General features: G+C 36.9%; 1 protein-coding gene across 1 annotated transcript in view; it reads right to left on the bottom strand.

Annotated features, from left to right (window-relative positions):
• The window catches only part of Cenpc (centromere protein C), a 47,376-nt gene that overhangs the window by 12,183 nt on the left and 12,151 nt on the right, over positions 1–23,042 (bottom strand). Inside the window, exons 4-14 of the mRNA XM_028786790.1 lie at positions 22,274–22,344; positions 18,841–18,943; positions 16,110–16,395; positions 15,035–15,244; positions 12,508–13,088; positions 10,638–10,811; positions 9,299–9,578; positions 8,648–8,794; positions 7,223–7,305; positions 5,998–6,054; positions 2,913–3,028 (exon numbers count right to left, since the gene is read on the bottom strand). Of these exons, the coding sequence (XP_028642623.1) occupies positions 2,913–3,028; positions 5,998–6,054; positions 7,223–7,305; positions 8,648–8,794; positions 9,299–9,578; positions 10,638–10,811; positions 12,508–13,088; positions 15,035–15,244; positions 16,110–16,395; positions 18,841–18,943; positions 22,274–22,344 (2,108 nt within the window). The remainder of the gene's footprint in view (positions 1–2,912; positions 3,029–5,997; positions 6,055–7,222; positions 7,306–8,647; positions 8,795–9,298; positions 9,579–10,637; positions 10,812–12,507; positions 13,089–15,034; positions 15,245–16,109; positions 16,396–18,840; positions 18,944–22,273; positions 22,345–23,042) is intronic.

Raw genomic sequence — 23,042 nt, 5'->3', positions numbered from 1 at the left:
GAGAGGGGAGGAGAGGGGAGCGGGGAGGCTCGGGGAGAGGCGCCCCCAGGCCCGCCGGGAGGGGAGTGGAGGGGAGGGGAGGGGAGAAGAGAAGGTATAATTAACAAGGCAAGTGAAAGACTTAATACAAATTTTAAGACACTGAAGAAAAAAAGACACCAGAAGATAGAAAGACCTCCCAAGCTAATCTGTAGAACCTGTAGCATTAATGTTGTGAAAAGATCTGTCTTTAGAAATGCCATCTGCAGATTCAATGCAATCTCCTTCAAAATTCCAGCACAATTCTTAACAGAGTTAAATACTCTCCAATTTCATATGGAAATACAAACACACAAAGGATAACTAAAAGAATCTCAAGTAATAAAAGAACTTCTAGAGATATTGCCATTCCAGGCTTCACATAGTACTGTACAGTGCTACAGTGATACAGACAGCATGGTACTGGTATAACAACAGAAACACTGATCAATGTAATCACACTGAAGACGCAGTCATCATTCCACTCACCTTCAATCACATGATTTTGACAAGCCAAAAATACACAATGGAAAAAAGACAGCAACGTGGACAGCTACATGTACAATGAAAATAGATCTTTCCCTGCAATAAAACTCAACTTCGAATGTATCAAAGACCTCAGTGTAACAGCAGATACTCTGAATCTGGTAGAGAAAGTGAGAAACAGGCTTGAACTCATTGGCACAGAAGATTTTCTGAACAGGACATCAAAGCACAACGACTAAGACTGTGGTAGTTTAAATGAGAATGGCCCTCAAAAGCTCATATATTTGAATGTTCTGTTCCCAATTGTTTAGAAAGGATTAGAAGATAGAGACTTGTTGGAGGTAAGTGTGTCACTGGAGACTGAGCTTTGAGATTGCAAAAGCCCATGCCAGGCCCAGTCTTGTCCTCTCTCTGCCTACAGCCTCTGAATCAGGATGTATTCTCTCAGCTACTGCTCCAGCACCATTCTTGGGCCTGCTTGTTCTCATGCTCCCCACCATAACAGAAATGAACTATTCCTTTTAACTGTAAGCAAGCAAGCCCCCAGAGAAATGCTTCCTTTTATGAGTTGCTTCGGTCACGGTGTTTCATCACAACAGTAGAACAGCAGCTAAGCCAAAGCCCAACAATTAATAAATAAGTTCTCATGAAACCAAAAAACTTCTATATGGCATAAGGCACAATAGTTTAAGCACATCGGCAGTTAACAGAATAGGGTAAAAAAATCTTTATCAGTTATACATCTGATTGTGGATTCATATGTAGAATACATTAAGAAAAAAACCTGAACATTAAGAAAACAAATTAACCCAATTTTAAAAATTGAGTTTAAAAATACAACTAAAAGAAATTCTCAAATGATGAAACACAAATGGCAGAGAAATTTAACTATCTGGAAAATGCGAATTAAAATTACTTTGAGATTTCACCTTAACTCCAGTTAGAATGGCCAAGATCAATAAAACATTACATGCTGGCATGGATGTGGAGAGAGGGGGACCCTCATCTATTGCTGGTGGGAGTGCAAAGCTATACAGCCACTATGAAAATCAGGAAGGAAGTTCTTGACCCAGCCATACCACTCCTAGCTATAGTCCCGAGAACTATATCCCACTACAGAGACACTTGCTCGTCCATGTCATTGCTTTTCTTTTCTTAACAGCCAGAAATTAGAAGCAGCTGAGATGTCCATCAGCTGATATACAGGTAATAAAAATGTGGCATGTTTATAATGTGATATTATTCAGCTGTTAAGAAAAATGGAAGTTGCAAGTAAACACATAAAGCTAGAAATAACCATGCTGAATGAGGTAACTTAGACCCAAATAAACAAATATTGTGTGTTTTCTCTTATATGGTTGTTAGCTTCCCACAGATATGATTCAATCCAAATAACTGCAGAGGTTAGATACCTAGTGTCAGGATTTGAATACACTCCGCTCAGGGAGTGACACTACTTGGAGGTGTGGCCTTGTTGGAGTAGCTGTGTCACAGTGGATGTGGACTTTATTTTATTTATTTATTTATTTATTTATTTATTTATTTATTTTTTATAATTTATTTTTTCTCAAATCGTAATTCATTCACACAGGGGTTATAAACACAGAAAGGCAGGATGTGGGGAAGGGAATGACACTGGAGTATGGGTGTTCAGGGGAAATACAGATATCTTTCAGAACCAGGAATCCGCTGGGTGAAGGTTCAGGGGACAAGTCACTATGACTCTGCCTATGACTCGCTTGTCCTTATCTAAGTTGGTATTGTCTGCCAAGGCTATTTACAAGGTCTATGACTACTCAAGCTTGTAGATTTCCACAAAAGCTGCCTGTTTACATTAGCTTATGGCCATCTGTTTCAATGTTTTTCCACTGAGACCCAAGACTTGGTGTTAGTATACATGTATGACAGGCCTGTTGCTAATTTGGATGTGGACTTTAAAGACCCTCATCTTAACCTCCTAGAAGTCAGTATTCTGCTAGCAGCCTTCAGATGAAGATTTGTTAGCTCCTCCTGCACCATGCCTACCTAGATACTACCATGTTCCTGCCTTGATGATAATGGACTGAACCTGTAAGCCAGCCCCAATTAAATGTTGTCCTTATAAGAGTTGCCTTGGTCATAGTGTCTGTTCACAGCAAGAAAACCCTAAGACACCTAGTAAGAGAACAGAGAAGGAGGGGCTCTCCCAAGGAATGGGTACCAGAATACAGGTTATAAAGAGATAAAGGGGAAATCAGACTAAGAAGATTAAATGGGGGTTGGGAGATGAGAGGAAATTTTTGGAAGGACATCTAACACAGCCTTTCAAAAACCCATAGGGAAACTTACTGTTTTATAAGCTTCTTAAAATATATACACAAAATTAAAGGAACTTAAATAGAGTCATCATATAATGGGGGAAACAATACCTCAACTGGACACCATACACCACCAACTAAACTCGAACTCTCCAGTGCTAGGAATGGGTTACATCTTGTTGAGTCATTGGCCAAAGGAGTCCCATACCAAGCCCACCTCCCAAACACTACAAGTTATGGCCAAGGCTATTGGTTACTCTCTATAACCTCGGTTGGTAAGGCCCTATTGCTGAAGATAAATACTGAAGATGAAACTTACTTACATCATCAAACACAAGAGAAATTAAGCTGATTATGAACTAGAGCTTCACATGGTGCCAAAAGGTTCTTTATATGCTACCAGAGAGAAGTTATCACGATCCCACCCAGCTACAAGTCCGGAGACCTACAATAGCAGCCTGGTTCGAGCATATACTGACACAATCATGGCATAAATGTTATGAGAGTAACCAACTACTTTTTGACTGGATTTAAGGTTCATTCCATGAGATGATACCCATACCTGACACCACTAAAGTAGACAAGAGCCAGAGCATAGAAAGGTCACAGGCCTTTCAGAAAAAAATCTATAATTTTTCTGCTAAAGGAACATAGAAATAAAATGACTCCTAGTGACACACTGCTACCCACAGATCAGATCATTTCCCAGCTCTCAACAGATAAGCTTCTTCTCCAAGAAGATAGGAATTAGAAACAGAGACCCACAACTGGCCAATGTGCAGGGAGGGAGAGAGGGTGAAACACTCACCCATAAATAAATGGGGATGTCTTTATCAAAGCCCTCCTCTGAAGGCTCAGGGACCTATGATCATAAAGAATGTAGAAGTCAGAGGTGTTGGTAGACTCCAGTGAATCAGTATCCTCCAGGACTAATGGACATACGAACTCACAAAGGCTGTGAAAGAGCACACAAGGCCTGCATAGGTTCAAACCAGACAAACACTCAAACAGGAAGGAGAAAGAAATACATAAATCTCATCCCTAACCAAGAAGCTATTTGCAACTAGTATTTGCTGGGAAGGGAAAAGTCTTTTTCTCCAATGGAGTGTCACATTCCAGGGCAGAGTCCATCATGGACAGGAATTGCTGGTCAACAGAAAATGAACTCTGTGATTTTTTGCTACTTTTTTTTTTTTTGGTCATTTTTCTTTTCTTTATTTTTTTTTAAATTGTTTTTCCTTTTCTTTCTCTTATTTTTGAGAAAGAGATGACATGAGTAGGTTGGAAAGTGGAGAGGATCTGGGAACTGCTGGGGCAGAATAAAGAATATGATTAAAATATATGAAAAAAATTAAATTAAGAAAAAAATTAACATTTTGATTAGCATATGTTTTTCAAAAATAATGGCCTTCAGCATGGCATGGTCACACTTGTATATAATGGACCTTGGTCAAATCCATACAACATCCTCTCTTGTCCTTCTTCCTCTCATGTTCTTACCCCTAGCTCTTCCTAGTTTATCCCTCTGTAATAAAAGTTTAGATCCTACATAGGAGAGGAAACATGAAATGCTTGTCTTTATCCAACTCACGGACATTACTTAGCAAGTCTAGTGACTGGAAGAACTCTAAGTTTCGACTACACTCTAGCGCATGACTCACTGCTCATTAGAATTTGTGTACCATGTAGTGTGTATGTGACTAGAATCTTATAAATGATAAGACAGAGATTTGATAATATACTGTAATATGTATTGTCTTAATAAAACTTAGAATAGGCTAAACAAAAAATAAAATTAATCGACATACTTTATTTTTATCAAGAGGGAAAATAGAAAAGATTGAATAGCTTGGTAAGGATTATTTTTCTTTCTTGTGTTTCTAAATTTGTTTTGTTTTAAAGGAGGTGTTAAGAGATAACCTTGGGTATAGTATCAGGTAAGCACTCTACACTACTGAGATACACATCTAGTCCTAAAGGATATCATTTTGATATGATCATAGAAGGAAGAGAGTTTGGTATGTAAATGTCAGATGCTAGGGTACCCAGTGTTTGAAGGGGAAAGCATGGCACATTTTTTAAATGGCCAAAACAGAAGGGAGAAAAGAAATGGTCATTCAACTCATCTAGCAAAAACAAAGAAAACCAGTTTCTGATGGAAATTAAAATACTTGTTGAGGAAAAAGAAAACATGTTGTTATCTGAAATCATTTGTATAGACTGAATTCCTCTACTGAAGGAACTAGAGGCTACTGAATATGACTAAATAGTATAGTACAGTGATCTGTGCTTATAAGCTTTCAAATGAAAGATTGCAGGTGAGGAATGTAGCTTAGCTGGGCAGTGGTGGTGCACACCTTTAATCCAAGCACTTGGGAGGCCAGCCTGGTCTACAGAGTGAGTTCCAAGACAGCCAGGGCTACACAGAGAAACCCTGTCTCCAAAAAAAAAAAAAAAAGGAATGTAGCTTAGAGGTTGGAATCAATGCATAGAATTTTAAAGACCCTGAGGTAATCACTAGCACCCTAAAAAATAAATAAATAAAATCATATTTAAAAACTATTGTCAAGGGATTTAGCAGGTTAATGAAAATAGAAAGCTAGTTCTCCTTTAATATTAGACAAAGTGGAAGTCATAGTCAAAGCTGATGAATATGACATATAATAGCACAATAAATAGATGAAGACAGAAAAATTATCAACCTTTAAATACACTATGTCAACTGTGGCAGGGTGATGTCTTATACAGTGGGCTTTCTATAAAACACAAAGGCTCTGCATCACACTCAGGTGGGCGATCCCATGGATTACGACTGACAAGCATCTTTTGATAATCTGTGGAATTTTAACACACAGTTCCCTCATTTGCTACTTAGCACTCAAGCTGTTGGGACAGGAGTGAACTATAGGAAACTGGGAGAGCAGCTCTTGCGGACAGTCTGTCTGGCAGTTAACCCCACTAGCTTCTGCACTTGGGTGGCATCAAAGAACAGAGGAAAGTAAGGGACTAGAGGACTTGCAAATAAACAACAGAATAGTAACTCAGTGGGTTATGATGACTTATTATGAAATGCTGAGAACTAAATATGTAATAGTAATCTGGATAGATTTTCCTTGCTTAAACAAATTATATTTCTAGAGAGATTGAGTAGTACTACTTTTTCAATGGAAATATTGTTAAGAATAAATTATTTTACCTAATTTGTGATGTAAATTCCTATCTGGTATCATATTAGAACCTCTTGTTTTCAAACCTGCAAAATACAAGAGATAGCATTATAAACAATGCAACATGCCTGCTAATTCTCTACTGACTTAAGGTAGCATCTGGCCAACTTTAGTAAGAACTATAAATAAGATGTAAACAGGAAAATTTAACTTATACTTTAATTTTTCATTGAGAAACAATACAACCTACAGAAAAAACAGTATAACATCTCATTTCACTTTGATATAATAAACATATTTAAAGAGCACAACCATTAAGATTAACAAAAGCCAAGTAGCATTCTCCATTGCTCGTGAATGGAAAACATTATAACAGACCCCAAAGAATTAAGAATACTATAAGCAAATACTTTTAAAAAAACACTCCATTAAGTTGAAACATCTAGAAGAAAGGACAAAACTCTATCTTTATCCAAGGTGTACAACAAGGATTCTATAGACTACGAAGGAAGCCAACAAACACTGTTGCAGTGAACATGTCACCTCTACTAGTGCTTAAGAGATCACGACCCACAGATGCAGATGGTCATAATACTACCAAGCTTGCCATGCTCAAATCTAAGCTTCTGTTTCCTGCACTCCTCCATTAGTGTTAAAGTTTAAAAAGAAAGATATAAATGTAAAAACAGTAAAAAAAAATAGTGTATTAGCAATAAAAAAGATAGTATAACATTATATTCAAGCACCAAAAAACAAAACAAATAAAACTGTAAAACTGTATTAAGGCATGAAAACCTACAAACATATATACAATAGAGGAAAACAGTATAATGAACTCAATACATTGACCACCTATCTTCAGTAGCCATCAACATGTAGTTACTGTTGCTTTTAAGTATTTCCTTATCAACTTAACCAATCTATTTATCAATCTGATTGTCTGTCATCCATCCATCCATCCATCCATCCATCCATCCTGTTGCAGGTGCTATTCAATACATATGCCAAGGAATATGTCTGAAGAGCAGAGGGATAATTTGTGGAAATCAATTCTCTCCTTCTACTATGTGGATTCTAAAGAATTCAACTCAGGCAAGTGCCTTTACCCATCTAGACCATTTCAACAAACTTCCAACTTCCTGACTAAGTTACGAGTAGATCCATATTAGCTACTACTGAAAACTTAAATAAACACAGAATACTTTATATTCATAGTGCCTTAGAAACCAAGATAGTAAGAAAATAATAACTTACCCAAACTCTTCTGGTCCTTTTTATCACTCATTCCAGAATTATTGCTTCTAGGCATTTCACAATTCTTGAAGCTGGACGGTCCACTTAAGAACAAAACAAACCATAAAATTTGTGCTTTTATAAAATGAATTTCTGTATGTCTAAATTTCATGATCATGTCTTAAAACTATTCATGTTTCTTTCGTATGAAATTAAAAGTCATCACCTATTTCTAGGCAGCATAAAACAAGGACTATGATTTGATCCCATAATTGAGTCAAATCTACCTAAATGAGATAAAAGAGAAAGAGATGGACGGACGGTTGGACGGACAGACGGACAGACAGACAGACAGCTACTACATGTTTAATTTCATTTTTTTGTAGTCTGTTTCTTTTTAAAATTAGGATATGCTTGCTGGTTTCTCTTATTTTTATAAAAGAATGTTGCTATTGGACTTGGCTAAACTTATAACAGATCCATGAATTTAAGAGTCTAGCTAAGCTTGATAGTACATGCCTATAAGCCTAGCATTCAGGAGGCAGGAGGATGCAAAATTCAAGGCCACTTTAGGGTCTATTAGGAAGGCCAGGGCCTTCTCTGAGTGATAATCCCAGCCCCTCATAGCCCCGCACACTGGAAAGAGCCCTAGTCCCCCTTCGACAGCGGACAAGCTGCTCTCATTTGCTAGTCTTTCGCTGTTAATGGTTTTAACAGTTCATAGACAAAACAAGATTATTAATCTCACTTGTTCAGAGTTAGTAGATGTTTTAATAATACATCCACAAATTCCTTGGCAATCTTCTTTTCAAAAGATAAAACCTCATTTCCCTTTTCTTGAATGTGGTCTGGACTTGTGATGACCTTAAGTCATCAAAAGGCATTGATTTGGCCGGGCAGTGGTGGCGCACGCCTTTAATCCCAGCACTTGGGAGGCAGAGGCAGGCGGATTTCTGAGTTCGAGGGTAGCCTGGTCTACAGAGTGAGTTCCAGGACAGCCAGGGCTACACAGAGAAACCCTGTCTTGAAAAAGTAAAAACAAAAAACAAACAAACAAACAAACAGGCACTGATTTCCCTTATGGTGACGTTCTTCTTTCAGATCATTTGCTCTGTAGGACATCAGATGCCACAAAACAAGAAATGAAGATCAACTACCAAAAGACAGCAAGGAATTGTAGCCTACAGCCAACAACCATGGGAAACATAAATGGATCCTCCAGTTGTAGTCAAGTCTTCAAAGGGATACAAAAGAGAAAGACACCTCCAAACCTAACCCCCAGCTAGCTAAGCCTTGCCCAGATTTCTAGCTCACACAAGGTACAAAATAATATATGTTTGTAAGTCAACACCAAAAATCAAATGATGTTTGGGAGTAAACTGCTGCACTGAAATGGATTAACTAGTATAGTGAGTGACTTGTATTATCACTACAGTGTATACACACCTTTCTTCCCACACCAAATGTTTACACACTTCTGAATCTGAAGTAGACTCCATTGGTGTCTTGCTTGTGTATTCCTCAGTATGAGACTTTAAATGAACACTCTGTGATGTTATAACACTCTTTTGATACTTAGAGCTCCTTGTACGTCTATGAAAAAAAGTTTAAAATTATAGTTTTCAAATTTATTTTCAAATGTTCTTTCTTCTAGAAACAATATACAAATGATTATACAAGCAATATAAAACTGGCTATAGTAAGCATAGTTCATCATGTTCAGTTGTAAGATTTAGAATCAGGTTCAGGAAGGTATCTGGAGTTTATAAAGACTCCAAATTTAAAAAACAGAGAAACAATACAAACCTGGGCTGAGACTAATAAACAAGTGATACCAAGCAGCATGAATCTAAACAGCCTATGACATCATCTACAACTAAATACCTATCACCTTCAATTCCCAAATGAGGAAACAAGGTCAGAGTAGTACTGTACCTAGGTGCTATCTAGCTAATTGCAGAGAATTTATGAACAACTTTGTCAAAGTCCTTTATGCTTACTCTTACTCTGAATACTGCATAACAAAACCAAACCAGTAAATTCTGAATGAGAAAAAGAAATGACAGCTATATGGATAGTAAATACAAGAAAAATTACCTAGAAATATTAAGGCTCTTCTGAGTTGGGTCTCCCTCAATGTTTTTCAATGGCTTCCTCTGGGAACTAGAAATGTCATCATGGGCACTGACACTTCCTCCAGAACCCTTTACATTTAAAGACTTCTGTACTTTTGAGCTGATCTCTGTCTTCTGTCTTTTTGATGGAAAAGGTTTCTTCCTAGTATTCTCAGACACATGATTTCTCTTGGTCTGTTTTTTTCTTTTGGGATATACCACTGATGATTCATTTTCTTTTGAAGAATTTCCATCAACAGAACCTGAAAGATTCGATAACAATTAAAAATTAGCATGTTTGTTCAAATGATGTGGCTCACTGAAATACCAACATCATTACATTTATATATAAATACACATACCAATTTCATAAGTTAAATTTGTCTCCACATATTTTTTTAATTCTTATTTTTTTTAATTTTAATTTTTTTTCAATTGTATTTGCAGGACATGTACTAGATTTTTTAATTCCAGTATACATTTCCTTAAATAATCTTTTCTCTGGCTCTGTGCATTACTGACATGATTATAATGGTCAGTGCTGTCAGCTTGACAAGATCTAAATACGCTAGGAGATGGGTCTGGACATGCCTACAGGAGGCTATCTTAACTGTGTCAATGTTAACTAAGTTAAGCAAACCCACCCACGCCCAGTGGGTAGCACCACTGATTGACTGGGTGCCATCTTGGATCCCGGATGATACAGAGTGGAGAAAGTCCTCTAAGCAGCAGCAAGCATTCCTTCTTCTTTGGTTCCTGAGTGTGGATGCAATCTAAGCAGCTAGCCTCCTTGTGCCATGCCTTACCCTCTAGAACTGTAAGCCAAAAGAAATCCTTTTTCTCATAAGTTGCACTTTATCAGAGTATTTTGTCACAGCAACAGAAAAGAAATCATCCTTAAGATCTGTTTCCCATAATTCCAAATTTCTTAGTTTATCATCTTTCTTTGTAGGAACCTATCCACTCATAGCACCTTGTACCAAATAGTACTCAATTTTACCTATCCACCCCTGCTGTCTTTCTTGACTTTACCCTTCATCTGATTTTTGACACCTAATATTATGTGAATTATTTTATCTATATACTCTTCTCTCATAGAATGTAAATCTTCATGAGCACAAGGACTTTTGACTTTTGTTTGTCCACAGCATATGTCTACATACAGAACACTGGAGAACTTTACACTTCAGTTGACAACAGTGAATCAATTTAACTTTATCTTCGTAAAAGTTTTCTATATAATGAGAATAAGCCACACATAACCCCATAAAGAATGTCTGTAGGGACCCTTCAATAAAGATAATTTAAATAAAAATACTTACTTTCATTTGGTTTTACCATCCACCAGTCAGATGGATGCTGAGAAACTCTACAACTTTTCCTGGAAGGCAAAGTTACTTCTTTGGAAACAAATTTGTTCTTGGATCCATTAGAAAAACATTTCCTTCCAGATTTTTCCTTATCTGTTTGGGTGCTATTCTTTTTTTTCTTATTTTCTAATATAAAGAAAAACCACAAGAACTATTCAAAATGTAAGTTTTCAGAAGTTCACAAAAGATTTTAAATAAATAAAACTCAACTACAAAACCACCTTACACTTATCCGATGAGCTATTTCACCACTGTTTCTTTAAAAAAGAACATGTTTTCAATTAAGATCTGTGATTGTCTGTCGATTCAGTGTAAGCACTGCACACTGCTTGTCACAAACTAAAAGAGGAATATGTGTGCTATGCAAGCAGGCACATGCTTATAGGTGCACATGTGTGCAAACCAGAGGACAGCCCTAAACGTCACCTCTTCTCATTGATGTATTCCTTACATTTTACTGAGAGAGCTCCTGCCTGTAGCTCAGCATGAGGCTGCGCTGGCTGACCATCAGGCCCCAGGGACTGGCCTGGCTTTGCCTCCCTCCCTAGCACTGGTATTACAAATGCATGAAACCACAACAGCTAGAATTTTTTGACTTGGGGCTTGGGGATCAAACTCAGGTCATTTTTCTCAGAAGGGAAGCACTGAGCTGTCTAGCTCTCTAAGCTGACGGTCTTTTGAAGAACAAAACATTGTTTCTTTGTACTTATCACTACTCAAAAATAAGACAAGAAATTACTGCCTTTCACTTTAATTGTTTTGAAATCTTATTTTGGAAGAAGACATTGAATATGACTAAATTTTAAAGCTTGAAATGAGGTTATTTTGGATTAACTCTACCAGCTCAGTTCATGTATCCTTAAAACTTGTGATTGGGCAGGAATTAGACGATAGAAGGAGAAGCAAAAAATTAGTGACAGAAGAAACTAGATATTGCTAGCTTTGATGATGGAGAAGGACCAAGTCTAGGATTATGGGTAAGTAGATAGGACAGAAAAAACAAGGAGCAGACCTTTCACAAACACCCAGACAGGACAGAGTTACAAAAAGATCTTTCAGTCTGTTTCAGTACCATGAAATTTCTGACCTAAAGAACTATGTATGACTTTTTTAAAAGGACTGGAGAGATGGCTCAGTGGTTAGAAACACTGACTACTCTTCCAAAGGTCCTGAGTTCAATTCCCAGCAACCACATGGTGGCTCACAACCATCTGTAATGGGATCTGATGCCCTCTTCTGGTGTGTCTGAAGACAGCAAGAGTGTATTCATGTACACAAAATAAATAAATAAATAAAGCTATTTATTTAATTAAAAAAAAGATTTAAAAAAATTTAAGTGTGTTGTTTGACCTACTAAGTGTGTAGCATTCATAACAATGAAAAATCACAATCAGTATAGCAAGATATCAGAACAGTATATTCATTAACCAGTCGTATTTATGAAGCTATAAAGCTCTACAGCAATATTCGGTAGAGATTTATTTTCTGTTCCTCTACTTTCATCCTATACACATCCGTAGAGTTATGGCAATCTGCATACCCCATAAAAATGACCAAGTAGCAGGGGAAGACATATCATTAGCTTGTTTATAGTCTTCCACTTCTCCATGTATGTTTCTGCCTTAGGAACTTAAAAAAAAAAAAAAAAATCAAGTGAGTCTGCCCTGAACTATACCTAGAGAGATTCCCAAGAAGAACTCCCAAAAGGCTGGTGAATCTTTAGAGGAGGTTTCTGTTGCTTACCTCCCAAAGCTAAGAGAAATACTAACGATTATAAAATGATGCAAGAGTACTCATACTCTGAATTCCTATGAACACTTACCAAGAGCAGGCGTGTGTTTCTTGGGAATAGGCTCAATCCTCACCTCTTCACAGTCTTCCATACTTTTTTCTGAATTTATTTGGAACTTGTCTTGGCTACTTTTTGACATAGTCCCATTTTCACTTTTACGACGTCCCATAGTGAGCTCTTCAGCCACGTTAGGCTTCCGCTTCACAGTCCTTCTCTGTGTGGATGCTTTTTTGGCATTGTCAGAGTACATTCCATTTTCTGAAGAATCACAGTTGTTTTCCAACTCATTTGTCCAAGTAGTTCCCAGGTTTTCTCCAACAGAGAACTGAGCTTCTTCTACTGGGGGAGCCTTATCAGTCTGTGCGTTATTTATCACAGTCACTGAAGATAAACTATGAGGTTTCTCTCTTGACTTCTTACCTTGAGGCACTGCGCTGTTCTCAGGAGATGGCATGTGGTGGCTCAGATGTCTGCCTTTCCTTGGTATTGTCACCCAAGGTTGACCTGAAAAACTTCTATCTGACCCATCAATAATAAATTCATCTTCTAGTAACTTCATGTGGTTTGGAGACGGAGGAGGTGGAACTGCTGCTGTGTGCCTAACCACAAAACTAAAACAAAACATGAACACTTAGAGAGACAGAAGCTTCATCTTTGTTAGTGAATAAGTATTTTATACAGGAAATAGCATCTCTATCTGTTTAAAAAACTAGTTCATATGCCTCCTCAATCTTCCCTTAATCTTCTCTCCATTTTATACCAATAAGAAGATGACAGGAATTTAAAGCTGGGCATCTACTTCAATGTCCTTCATTAAATACACATACGAAAACCTTGAAATTCACATCTGTATAATTATAACTCAAATGTATTTACTTATTATAGAAAATGCATGTCATATCTATATGTGTTTGATTAAATTATTTGGACAGATACCTATATTTCTTCATATCTAAAATACAACAAGATTGAATATGATAAACCATCATACCTAATACTTTTAGAGAACAATAATATAACTGATCTTGAATGTTTTCTTTCTTTTCTCCATATCTAACAGAACTCCATCCATAATAGCATCGAATACACAGATGTCAAATGAAAGAAATATAATAATTATTCATTCATATAAGTGAACTATACCATACAAAATTTGATCTTAAGACTCAACTCTCATGCTTATTTTCACACATAGTTCAATGTTATAATAATGGTTGAGAATAGACTAGGGTACCACAAGCACAAGAAATATAGTGTGACAATACCAGGAAAGGACAGTTCTTATGACACAGCAGACAATGCCACACAATCTATTTCCCCGAACCTCTAGCCCTAAAGTTATTGTACTAAAAAAGCATCATCACACTTGCATGGACTCAGTTACAGAATAGTCAGCTTTACCTCTCATCAGCTCATAACCTGGCAATTTTGCTAAAATATTCATAAAAGAACACACACTTATACATCTTAGGCAATTCACATATTTAGTGATTACCTTGGTTGGTTTTTGTTTGTTTGTCTTATCAGGGCTTTTTTTTTGTTTGTTTTCTTTTGTTTTTGCTTGTCAACTTAACTCAAGCTACTGTTATCTAATAAAAAAAAAAAAAAAAAAAAAAAAAAAACATAATTGAGAAAATGCCTCCATAAGCTGAAAGCCTGTGGAACATTTCCTTAGTAAGTGATTGATATGGGAGGGCCAGCCCATGGTGAGCAGTGCCACCCCTAAGCAGGTGGTTCTGGATGACCTAAGAAGCAGGCTGAGCAAGCCACCTTGCAGCAAGCTAGGAAGTGGCACTCCTCGGTTGCCTCTGCTCCTGTTATTGCCTCCAGGTTCCTACTCTGACTTCCCTTCATGAAGGACTATAATTAGTGCAGAAAAAGTGAAATAAACCCTTCCTGCCCCACGTTGCTTTTGGTCATGGTATTTTATTACAGCAATAGAAACCCTAACTAAATCAGAGAGTGGTACCAGGTCACAGAGTGTTACTGTGACATGCCCGACCGCACGACTTTGGAAGGTTTGTGTTGGCATTTGAACTTTAGACTTGAAAAGCTACTGAGCACTTAAGAGCACCTCAGTAGGCTGTTGTGTGGAACCCTGAAAGATACATGAGATCTGTGCAAACACACGCCAGCCCAGGTAAACACAAAATCCCACCCCTAACCCAGGAGCTACGAGCAGCTAATAGCTGCTGACATAGGGAGACTCAGTTTTCTCTAAGAATGTAGCCCTAGTAAGTCAACTGTGTTCCAGTGGAAGGCCACACATCCATGATATATGGGCAGCACAAAACAGACCTGACAGGTGTTTTTAAAAAAAAAGCCACAAATCTGCATCCGAAGAGGAGGTGTGGATCTGGGAAGAGTTTGGGTTGTCATATAATTGGGGGAGGCACAAATGATCTAAACACATTGTATAAAATTCTAATAAAATTTTTATAATTGAATAAAAAAATAAAGAAAAAGATTTCTCTATCAAATAACACTGGGAATCCCCAGATACGGTTCACAGAATGAAACAGATGAAATATCCATAAGGACAGTTTCAGAACTTTACCTGGATTTACTTTTCCTCTTGACAGTTTCTAAAAACAATTCTGAAAAACTCTTTCTAGACTGTGGTTGAACTTCAGAGCTCAGATCGTCTCTTTTCCGAGAGACTTCTGACGAGGTCCCTTCTTGTCCCTCGGGTATGTTATCCTCTGCTTGTAATGCATCGTTATCTATTTCTGCTGTGTTCAAAATAACTTTATCTTCAAAGTTTAACCTGAAAGTTAAAAAGGTAAGCCAAATTCTCCCATGAGGCAAATTATACTCATTACAAAGGTCTTCAAGTAACAAAGTACCTTAAATAACCAATTTTTTTTTTTTTGCATCCTAATAGCAAAAAAGAAAGCTCTAAAAAAATGGAACTGGGTTTATAACTCTGTTCTAGAAAGGACCTAATAGTCACCCTTGCAATTACAAATAATTTGTACAAAATATAAACCATTTCTTATCAGGTGGAGAGAATAAGAGCAATTATATACATAATTCACGTGTGTTTGTGTGTGTACACGTGCATGTATACATGTATGTTTGTGTGTGTATGTATACATGTATATGATATACATATATAAAAATGTCAATGAACATTATCTTATAAGGTAACTAAAAAAAGTTAATTAAACAAAAGAAATTATAGAAACCTTACTATTATCACAAAGGAAACTCTGTCCTATTTACTGTGTGTCTGCATACATGATGTATAAAGATGCGCACACCACAGCATGCACATGGAAGTTAGAGGACAACTCTGTGGAGTCGCTCCTCTTTCCATCTTTATATGGCTTTCAGAGACTGAACTCTGGTTACCAGACTTGCACACCAAGTGCTGAACCATTTCACCAGCCCCACAATGAAAATACTTTCGCATATATATATATAAAACAGCTAACCTCTAAATTTCTCTGAAGTGTGCTTTAGTGCCTTCCTTACTACTAAATCAAACTAAAGCTAAGCAAAAAAGTATTGTTTTTTTTCTCATGTTATCCCTTAAACCCTTGCTTTAAATCAACATAAAAGGCTAAATTAACATTTTTAGTACAAGGATAAAAAATAAGCATAGTTATTATTACTTAAATAAAAATTACCTTTTCCTGGTTTTAAAAGAAATCTCTCTATTTGAAGACTGCATATCTATTGAACTCCTTGAGACAGAAGCCACTCTCTTTTGGCCAGCAGATGAAACAGCTTTCTGTGACACAGACATTTTTGCACCCAGAAGAACCACAGGGGAGCCAACAGATAGGTACAATTCATCAACAGATGCACCATGGTGACCTTTTATTTTTTTGCTCGACATCTTGTTTGAGTTTGGTGTACTTTTGGAGACAGCATCAGTAGACAGACTTTTCTGATGAACTTCATTACTCTGAACTAAAACAAGATTATATGATAGTTCTCAGTAGTTTAAAACAGTATCAAATCAAATGTACTTTTAAAAACCAACCATAACTTAACTAGAAGCTTGCAAGAGAACTTTTCATTAAGTTTAGATTCAAAGCCCTCTGATTAAAATGCCTAAGTACTTTAAGAGTACTAAGTACCTTAATTTACCAAACTAGTGAGCTGAAACACGTACTTGGTCCACCCTAACGGTGGCTATGGAAAGGCTGGAATCCTCAAACACAGGAACTTCTAAATTTATGCCCAAAGTCTTGAGATATAAAGCTTGTACACAGATAAAGTAATGAAAAGCGAAAGAAATGATAAGATTCTGCTATGTTTAGGCTAACAGCAAGTAAGCTAACATGCCTAGTTCAGCATACGTACATATATAGGCATACATATAACATGTATGTAAGTACATATGTGCATACATGTACCAATATGCACACATACACATATACACACATATACAGAATAGATATACATTTATAGAAAATCACCTTCAGTCTTCAAATATCAAAGGAAAATGCCTATCAATTCGCTGCTTTATTAACAGTAACTCGCTGCTCTAAAATACAAAGAGTCAAAAAACTAATATGACAAAAACAGGCTTTTGGTTCAGTGATGAGATGTCATTTTCCTCAACTAAATTCCTTAGAACCATCCATCTATCAACAATAACAAGGCTCTGAAACCTGAAAGCAGGGAAACTGCCTAGAAAACTGTAGATTTAAGGAACAATCCATAACATGGTCTCTTGAATTTTCTGTTCACCTCCCATTTGCCCCTGGCACCGTAGAGGTCTGAACCCCAGAACCAACAGTACACAAAGGAAGGAAGGAACCCATATTATCTCAACAAAACACAGCCCTAAAGGAAACCTCCTGCCCGTGCTACATAGCATGGGCTCTATAACATGGAGCCTCCATTCTGCCTGACATGCTAGGTTGTGCCCTACAAACTTTAGCATCTTGAAGGACATTATATCTATACATATGTGTGTGTGTATGTAAATACATACTAATATATATACAGTAAAATATATAGTACTATGTATATACAATATGATACATTGTGTGTATATGTGTGTGTATATTGTACTAGTTATAGGCATAGATGTAGATATATTGTAAAAGGCAGAAACAAAACTGATGATTCTCAAAACAATTACTACATGAAGGCCATAGTAGAAAGAATTTTTAACCGTTGTTAGGAACTGAATAAAACTGTAAGTTCAAAGAAAAATTTTGTGAGTGGCTACCAAATAAATGAAAATATTGACTTTGAATCAAACATCCTATAAACCTAGAGTGTTAACACTATATTGACATAGTAAAAAAAACAAATGAGGTCAAAGTTCAAAAGTATATTAAATTTAATAGAGATTCAAGACAAAAAAGTGATAAATTCAGAAAAGATTAATGAATGTATCTGACAAAACAAGCATGAAATATTATATCACTTTATAGATAAAATCCAGATTGTACTGGATTTTACTGTATAAAATTCAGATGTACTATGCTCCCTAAAATATAATTAAATTAGTATTTTGTATATGTTGTACTAGGGGAAAAAACTGTATTACCAAACTAGGAAACTAGGCAACTTACAACTGAGAGTCACACATTTTACAGTTAAAATAAATAGTGTTGAGTTACATGGTTAGAATATAATTTCTGCTATCGTGATGGCAAACACCTTTAATCCCAGTACTTGAGAAGAAGAGACAGACTGACCTCTGAGTTAGAGGTCCACCTAATCTCCACAGTGGGTTCCAGAGCTACATAGTAAGATCCTGTCTCAAAAAATAAATAAAAGCAATTTTAGGACTGGCAAAATAGCTCAATAACTAGCAGCACTTACCAAGCAAGCTCGACCACCGTTCAATCCCTGGAAGCCATGACTGTGGAAGGAGAGAAGCACCTCCACAGAGTAATCATCTGACCCCCACAGGCATGCCATGGCACACATCACAGTGCCGTATACACACAAATAATAAGTAAAATGTAAACATATATCTATATGTTTAAGTCCATAATCTAGGGATCAGTTAGAAACAGACATGGCCAAAAGGGCAACCATGTCACATACATGCTAGTATTTTTTAAATTTATGAGAACCAGTGAAGGTATGGAAGGGTCCGAGAATTCCCCCAACAAAATGATGGAAGCAATGACTAAATTTTTCATGTAAATCTGTGAGTCTACTAGCTCAAATAAAATAGTACTCTTCTAATTTGAAATAAAGATAAGGAAAATGTTAAAAAGTAGCAGCACCTATCCCAAAGTAAACGAAAGAAAAGGCAAAGGGGAGAAAAGCCCCACCCGCTAACCACAACCAGCAGTACCTAGCCTGACTAGGACCTTGTATCCAGACACAATCTGTGCAGCCTTGGTCCTGGAGCTTTTTAACTGACATGTGGACGCTACCAACCTGATCCAGCAGCAGCTTCAGTTTCTGGCTCTGCAGAAACTGGCAGGGAGGCTCCTTTCTTCCTTGAAGAAACTGGAACTGATTTTGAATATGATGCTTGGCACTGAGCACAGGAGAAAGACATTTGACCTACTTTTATTATATTGTCAACTCTAATTAGACACATGCTTTTAAAATTGGAGGGAAATTTCTAAACAACAAAGTAGCTTAAGAAAGAACAACAAGGGACTACTGAACAGAACGGAAATAAACTATGGGATAATGCATAATATCTCTAACATTTAAAATACCAGACATGATTATATGTACAAAAAAGCAAGTTCATAGAAATACGTAATGTCATTAGCGTAAAGTTAAAAAGGTAAAAAAAAAAAAAAAAAAAGAAACAATCCAATATTTAGGAATTCACTCTGTGTAAGAAAGTGTTAACACAGCATACCTAACCATTTGAAGTGCTCTCTTAAAGGACAAGCCATTGCTGGGCATCTACAAAGCTGTTCTGACAAGGCTTCTTTAACAAGAAGCAAGGCTGAGCCCGCTGTGGCAGTCTGCCCTAATGACTTACAGTGAGCACTCACTTCATTTCCTTTTGGAATCATGTTTGATGAACAGGCAATGTCCATGGAACCAGAGCACAATAAAAACAGACTTCGTATCAAAAGTCTTTCTTGAGAAAAAAATAACATGCATGACTGTATTTTACTGATGTACACTAAGTGATAGCTAACTAAGTGTGTATGCATATTATTCTTCAGACCTAACATTCATGGTTCCTCAGACAGTGCAGGAGCCTGTACATTGATGTGTCCAGACTTGATGTCCTATCCCCTTATGAACCTGGCTACCTGTCCTACCTGTATAGCTAAAATAAAAACTCTCTCTCTCTATCTCTCTCTCCCTCTCTTTCCTTCTTTCCATCCCTTCCTCTTCCCTCTCTCCCTCCCCCCTCCCTCCTTCCCTCTTCCCTCTCTCCCTCCCTCTCTCTGTCTCTTTAAGAGTTATTTTACTGGGCTGAAGAGATAGCTCAGCAATTATGAGCAAATACTACTTTCCCACAGTACCCAAGACTAAGTCTCAGCACCTCCATCAGTGACTCACAACCACCTGTAACTCCAGCTCCAAGAGGAACCAATATTTCTGGCCTCTTTAGGCACCTGTACCCACATACATACATATACGCATTTTAAAATAACAAAAAAAATGAAGATTTTATCTTTATTCACGTGTATCTCTGTACCTGTGTACGTAGAGAGTATGGCGGTCAGACTCCCTGGAGCCTAAATTAGCAGCTGGGAGCCAATGACAAGATGCTGTGACTGAACTCAGAGCCTCTAAGCAGAGCGGCAAATGCTCTTAAGCCACTGAGCTGCCTCAAAAATTTCCTAAATTAGGTTTCTTATGTGAAGGCTACAGCTAGAAAGTCCCCATCTGGATAAAAACCTTAATACATATAAAATCTCCACTGTTTAGAATTTTTGTTCAGAGGAGGAGAAAAAATATATATGTATATAATATAAAATTGATTTGTGGTAGTCCTGCACACTGATGAAGGACGATGCTAAAGCAGAAATACCCACTGTCAAGAATGTAAAAGAGGACATCATTACAGATCTTGAAAGCATTAGAAACACTTTAGGGAGCTATTACCAACTTTATGTGAATAAATTTGAAAATGATCAAAACTCTCAACTGTCTACCATAACAACCTATGAGTAAAATCTTAGCCTTTCATATTCTGTATCTTATCTTGATCACGGCTATAACAATTCACTAAAATGTACATCTAAGCCAGGCTTACTAGTGTACAACTATAACCACAATACTCAGGAAATCGAGGGAGAAAGATCAGGGGTTCTAGATCATCCTTGGGTGGACGGAAACTTCAAAGTCAATCTAAACTACATGAGACCCTGCCTCAGAAGTCTTTTGTAAGCTAAGCATAATAGTATGCAGTCACCCCAGCACTCAGGAGACTGAGGCAAAAGGCTCATGAGTTCAAGCTCAAGTGAGACACTGTCTCAGGTTAATTAAGAATTAAATACATACACACACACATATATACACACATACATACACACATATACACCATACATAAATACATACACACATATATACACACACATACATACATACACACACACATACATAAATACATATATTCATATATACATACACACACACACACAAAACACAGCCAGAAAAAGAACCTTCCAAGCCTGAGGAGAAACACTCCTCTCAGCTAAATACAAGATAGACTAATGCCTGTATCTACTAGCTAGAGAGGACAACCTCCCTAACTCAGGAAACATATAAGAAGCCCTCCCTACCCCCCCACCCCGCTAAGGAATGAAGAAAATTAGCTGCAGATTATATACCATTAACCTGTTTTCACTATCCTCAAAGCTCTACACTATAATTTGTTTATACTATGCTTAACTAACTGTCACAGTAGGGTGTTGCTGGACTACTACAACATACTTCATTCTACCTAGAAAAGGAATCTCAAAAAGTAATATCTATAAGAACATTTTCAGATGCAAACATCTGAAATATTAAATTTGAACAAGGAAGTCAATTCATTATACACATGCATAAAACTGTCAAAGTACAAACTTATTTTTTAAGAATTTAGTGACCAAGTCAAGTTCTCAGGTAATCTTAAAGTTGGTTTTAACTTTCAAAGAACAATGTAATTTCTCATAAAAGGTCTCTGCAATTCTGAAATTCTACATTCATTAAAACCAAAGGCTAGCTATTCCTGTACATACCAGCAATCAGAATGGTGAACTCAAGGCCAGCATAGGCAGTATTCCTAAATTCTAAGTCACCTTAGAGTAGAACACTGTTCACTTATCAGGTTTTAATAAACTTTACATCTAGAATGATATGATCTTCCTAATTAGTACTATGTTTCCAAATAGTGTGTTTTGGAAGACTAACTTCAGAAACGTTGTAAGCAGGAGAGTGGCTCAGTGATCCCACCTCTGTTTGGCATGTGCAAGGCCCTGGGTTCAAACACAGTGCTTGGAAAAAAATACTCTACCTAAAATTTACTACATCTAGATAACAAATCAACCTATCCTTTTAAGGCACATAATCAACCAAAAACAGCTTTTGTGGACAGCAACTTGTCCTGCCAGTCTTTAGAAAACACTTCACTTGTCAATCTGATCAGGAACCTTAAAACTGTCCATTTCCTAAAACTCTAAGAATTAGTTTAGAAGAAATGAGAATGATTGTTGTAATTTTGTATTTGTAATTCCCAATTTTAAATACTAGAAAATAGCAAACCAAAATTTTATAATACCTCCAAATTTATGAAATTCAACAGAAGCATCTCTTTAAATAAGACAACTAAAATGTACATAAGAATACTGTTTAAACACCATTCATTAAAGCACCAAACCTACACCAGTTCTCCTGTTTGACTTACCTCTTCGCTTGCTGATTGACTATAATTGTCTTTATCCTTAGGTGTTGAAGAAGTCAATGACTCTGTAGAATCTGTAATAAAAATCATTCACAAGACTTATAAGTATGGAGTAGGGGAGAAAAAAAAACAAGCTGGGCAAACTGTACTATAACTTAAAAAAAAAACCCTCAGCATTCAGGTAGAAGAGCCAGGTAGATTTTTGTGGAGTCAAGCCTAGCCTAATCTACATACTGAGACCCTTTCTTGAAAGAGTCTAGTTGAACAATTAAAGTGGCTCTCTATCAGTGGTTCTCAACCTGGGGTCATGATCCCATTTAGGGTCACATAGCAGATGATATTTTGCACAGCAAATACTTACACTATGTTCATAACAGTAGCAAAATTACAGTTGCTAAGTAGTAACAAGATGATTTTACATAAAGGGCTGCAGCATTAGGAAGGGTGAGACCCACTGCTCGGTAGGACTTGTGAAGAACTATCAGTTGACTCTTCACAACACATTTACCCAAAGAAACAGAGACATCAATGAAATATTCAAATGTTCTTACAAGCATCAGAAACAGAAAACTAAATTCCTGAAAAATTTTCAGTTCTTTTCCATTTGTAATGAAGATTGTTTTTCTGCTGTCCTGCTTTTTATGCTAACAAAGGACCTGAAACTGACCTAGGGATGTAGCTTGGTGATGGGACGTTTGCCTAATCACAATGCCCTGGGTTTCATACTCAGATTTGTAAAATAGATACAGGAGACTGAGTAATTTAAAAAGAA

This window comes from Grammomys surdaster, unplaced genomic scaffold (assembly GCF_004785775.1).
Source record: "Grammomys surdaster isolate TR1022 unplaced genomic scaffold, NIH_TR_1.0 125581, whole genome shotgun sequence".
Lineage (NCBI taxonomy): Eukaryota > Metazoa > Chordata > Mammalia > Rodentia > Muridae > Grammomys > Grammomys surdaster.
This window is presented reverse-complemented; position numbering and strand designations above follow the sequence as displayed.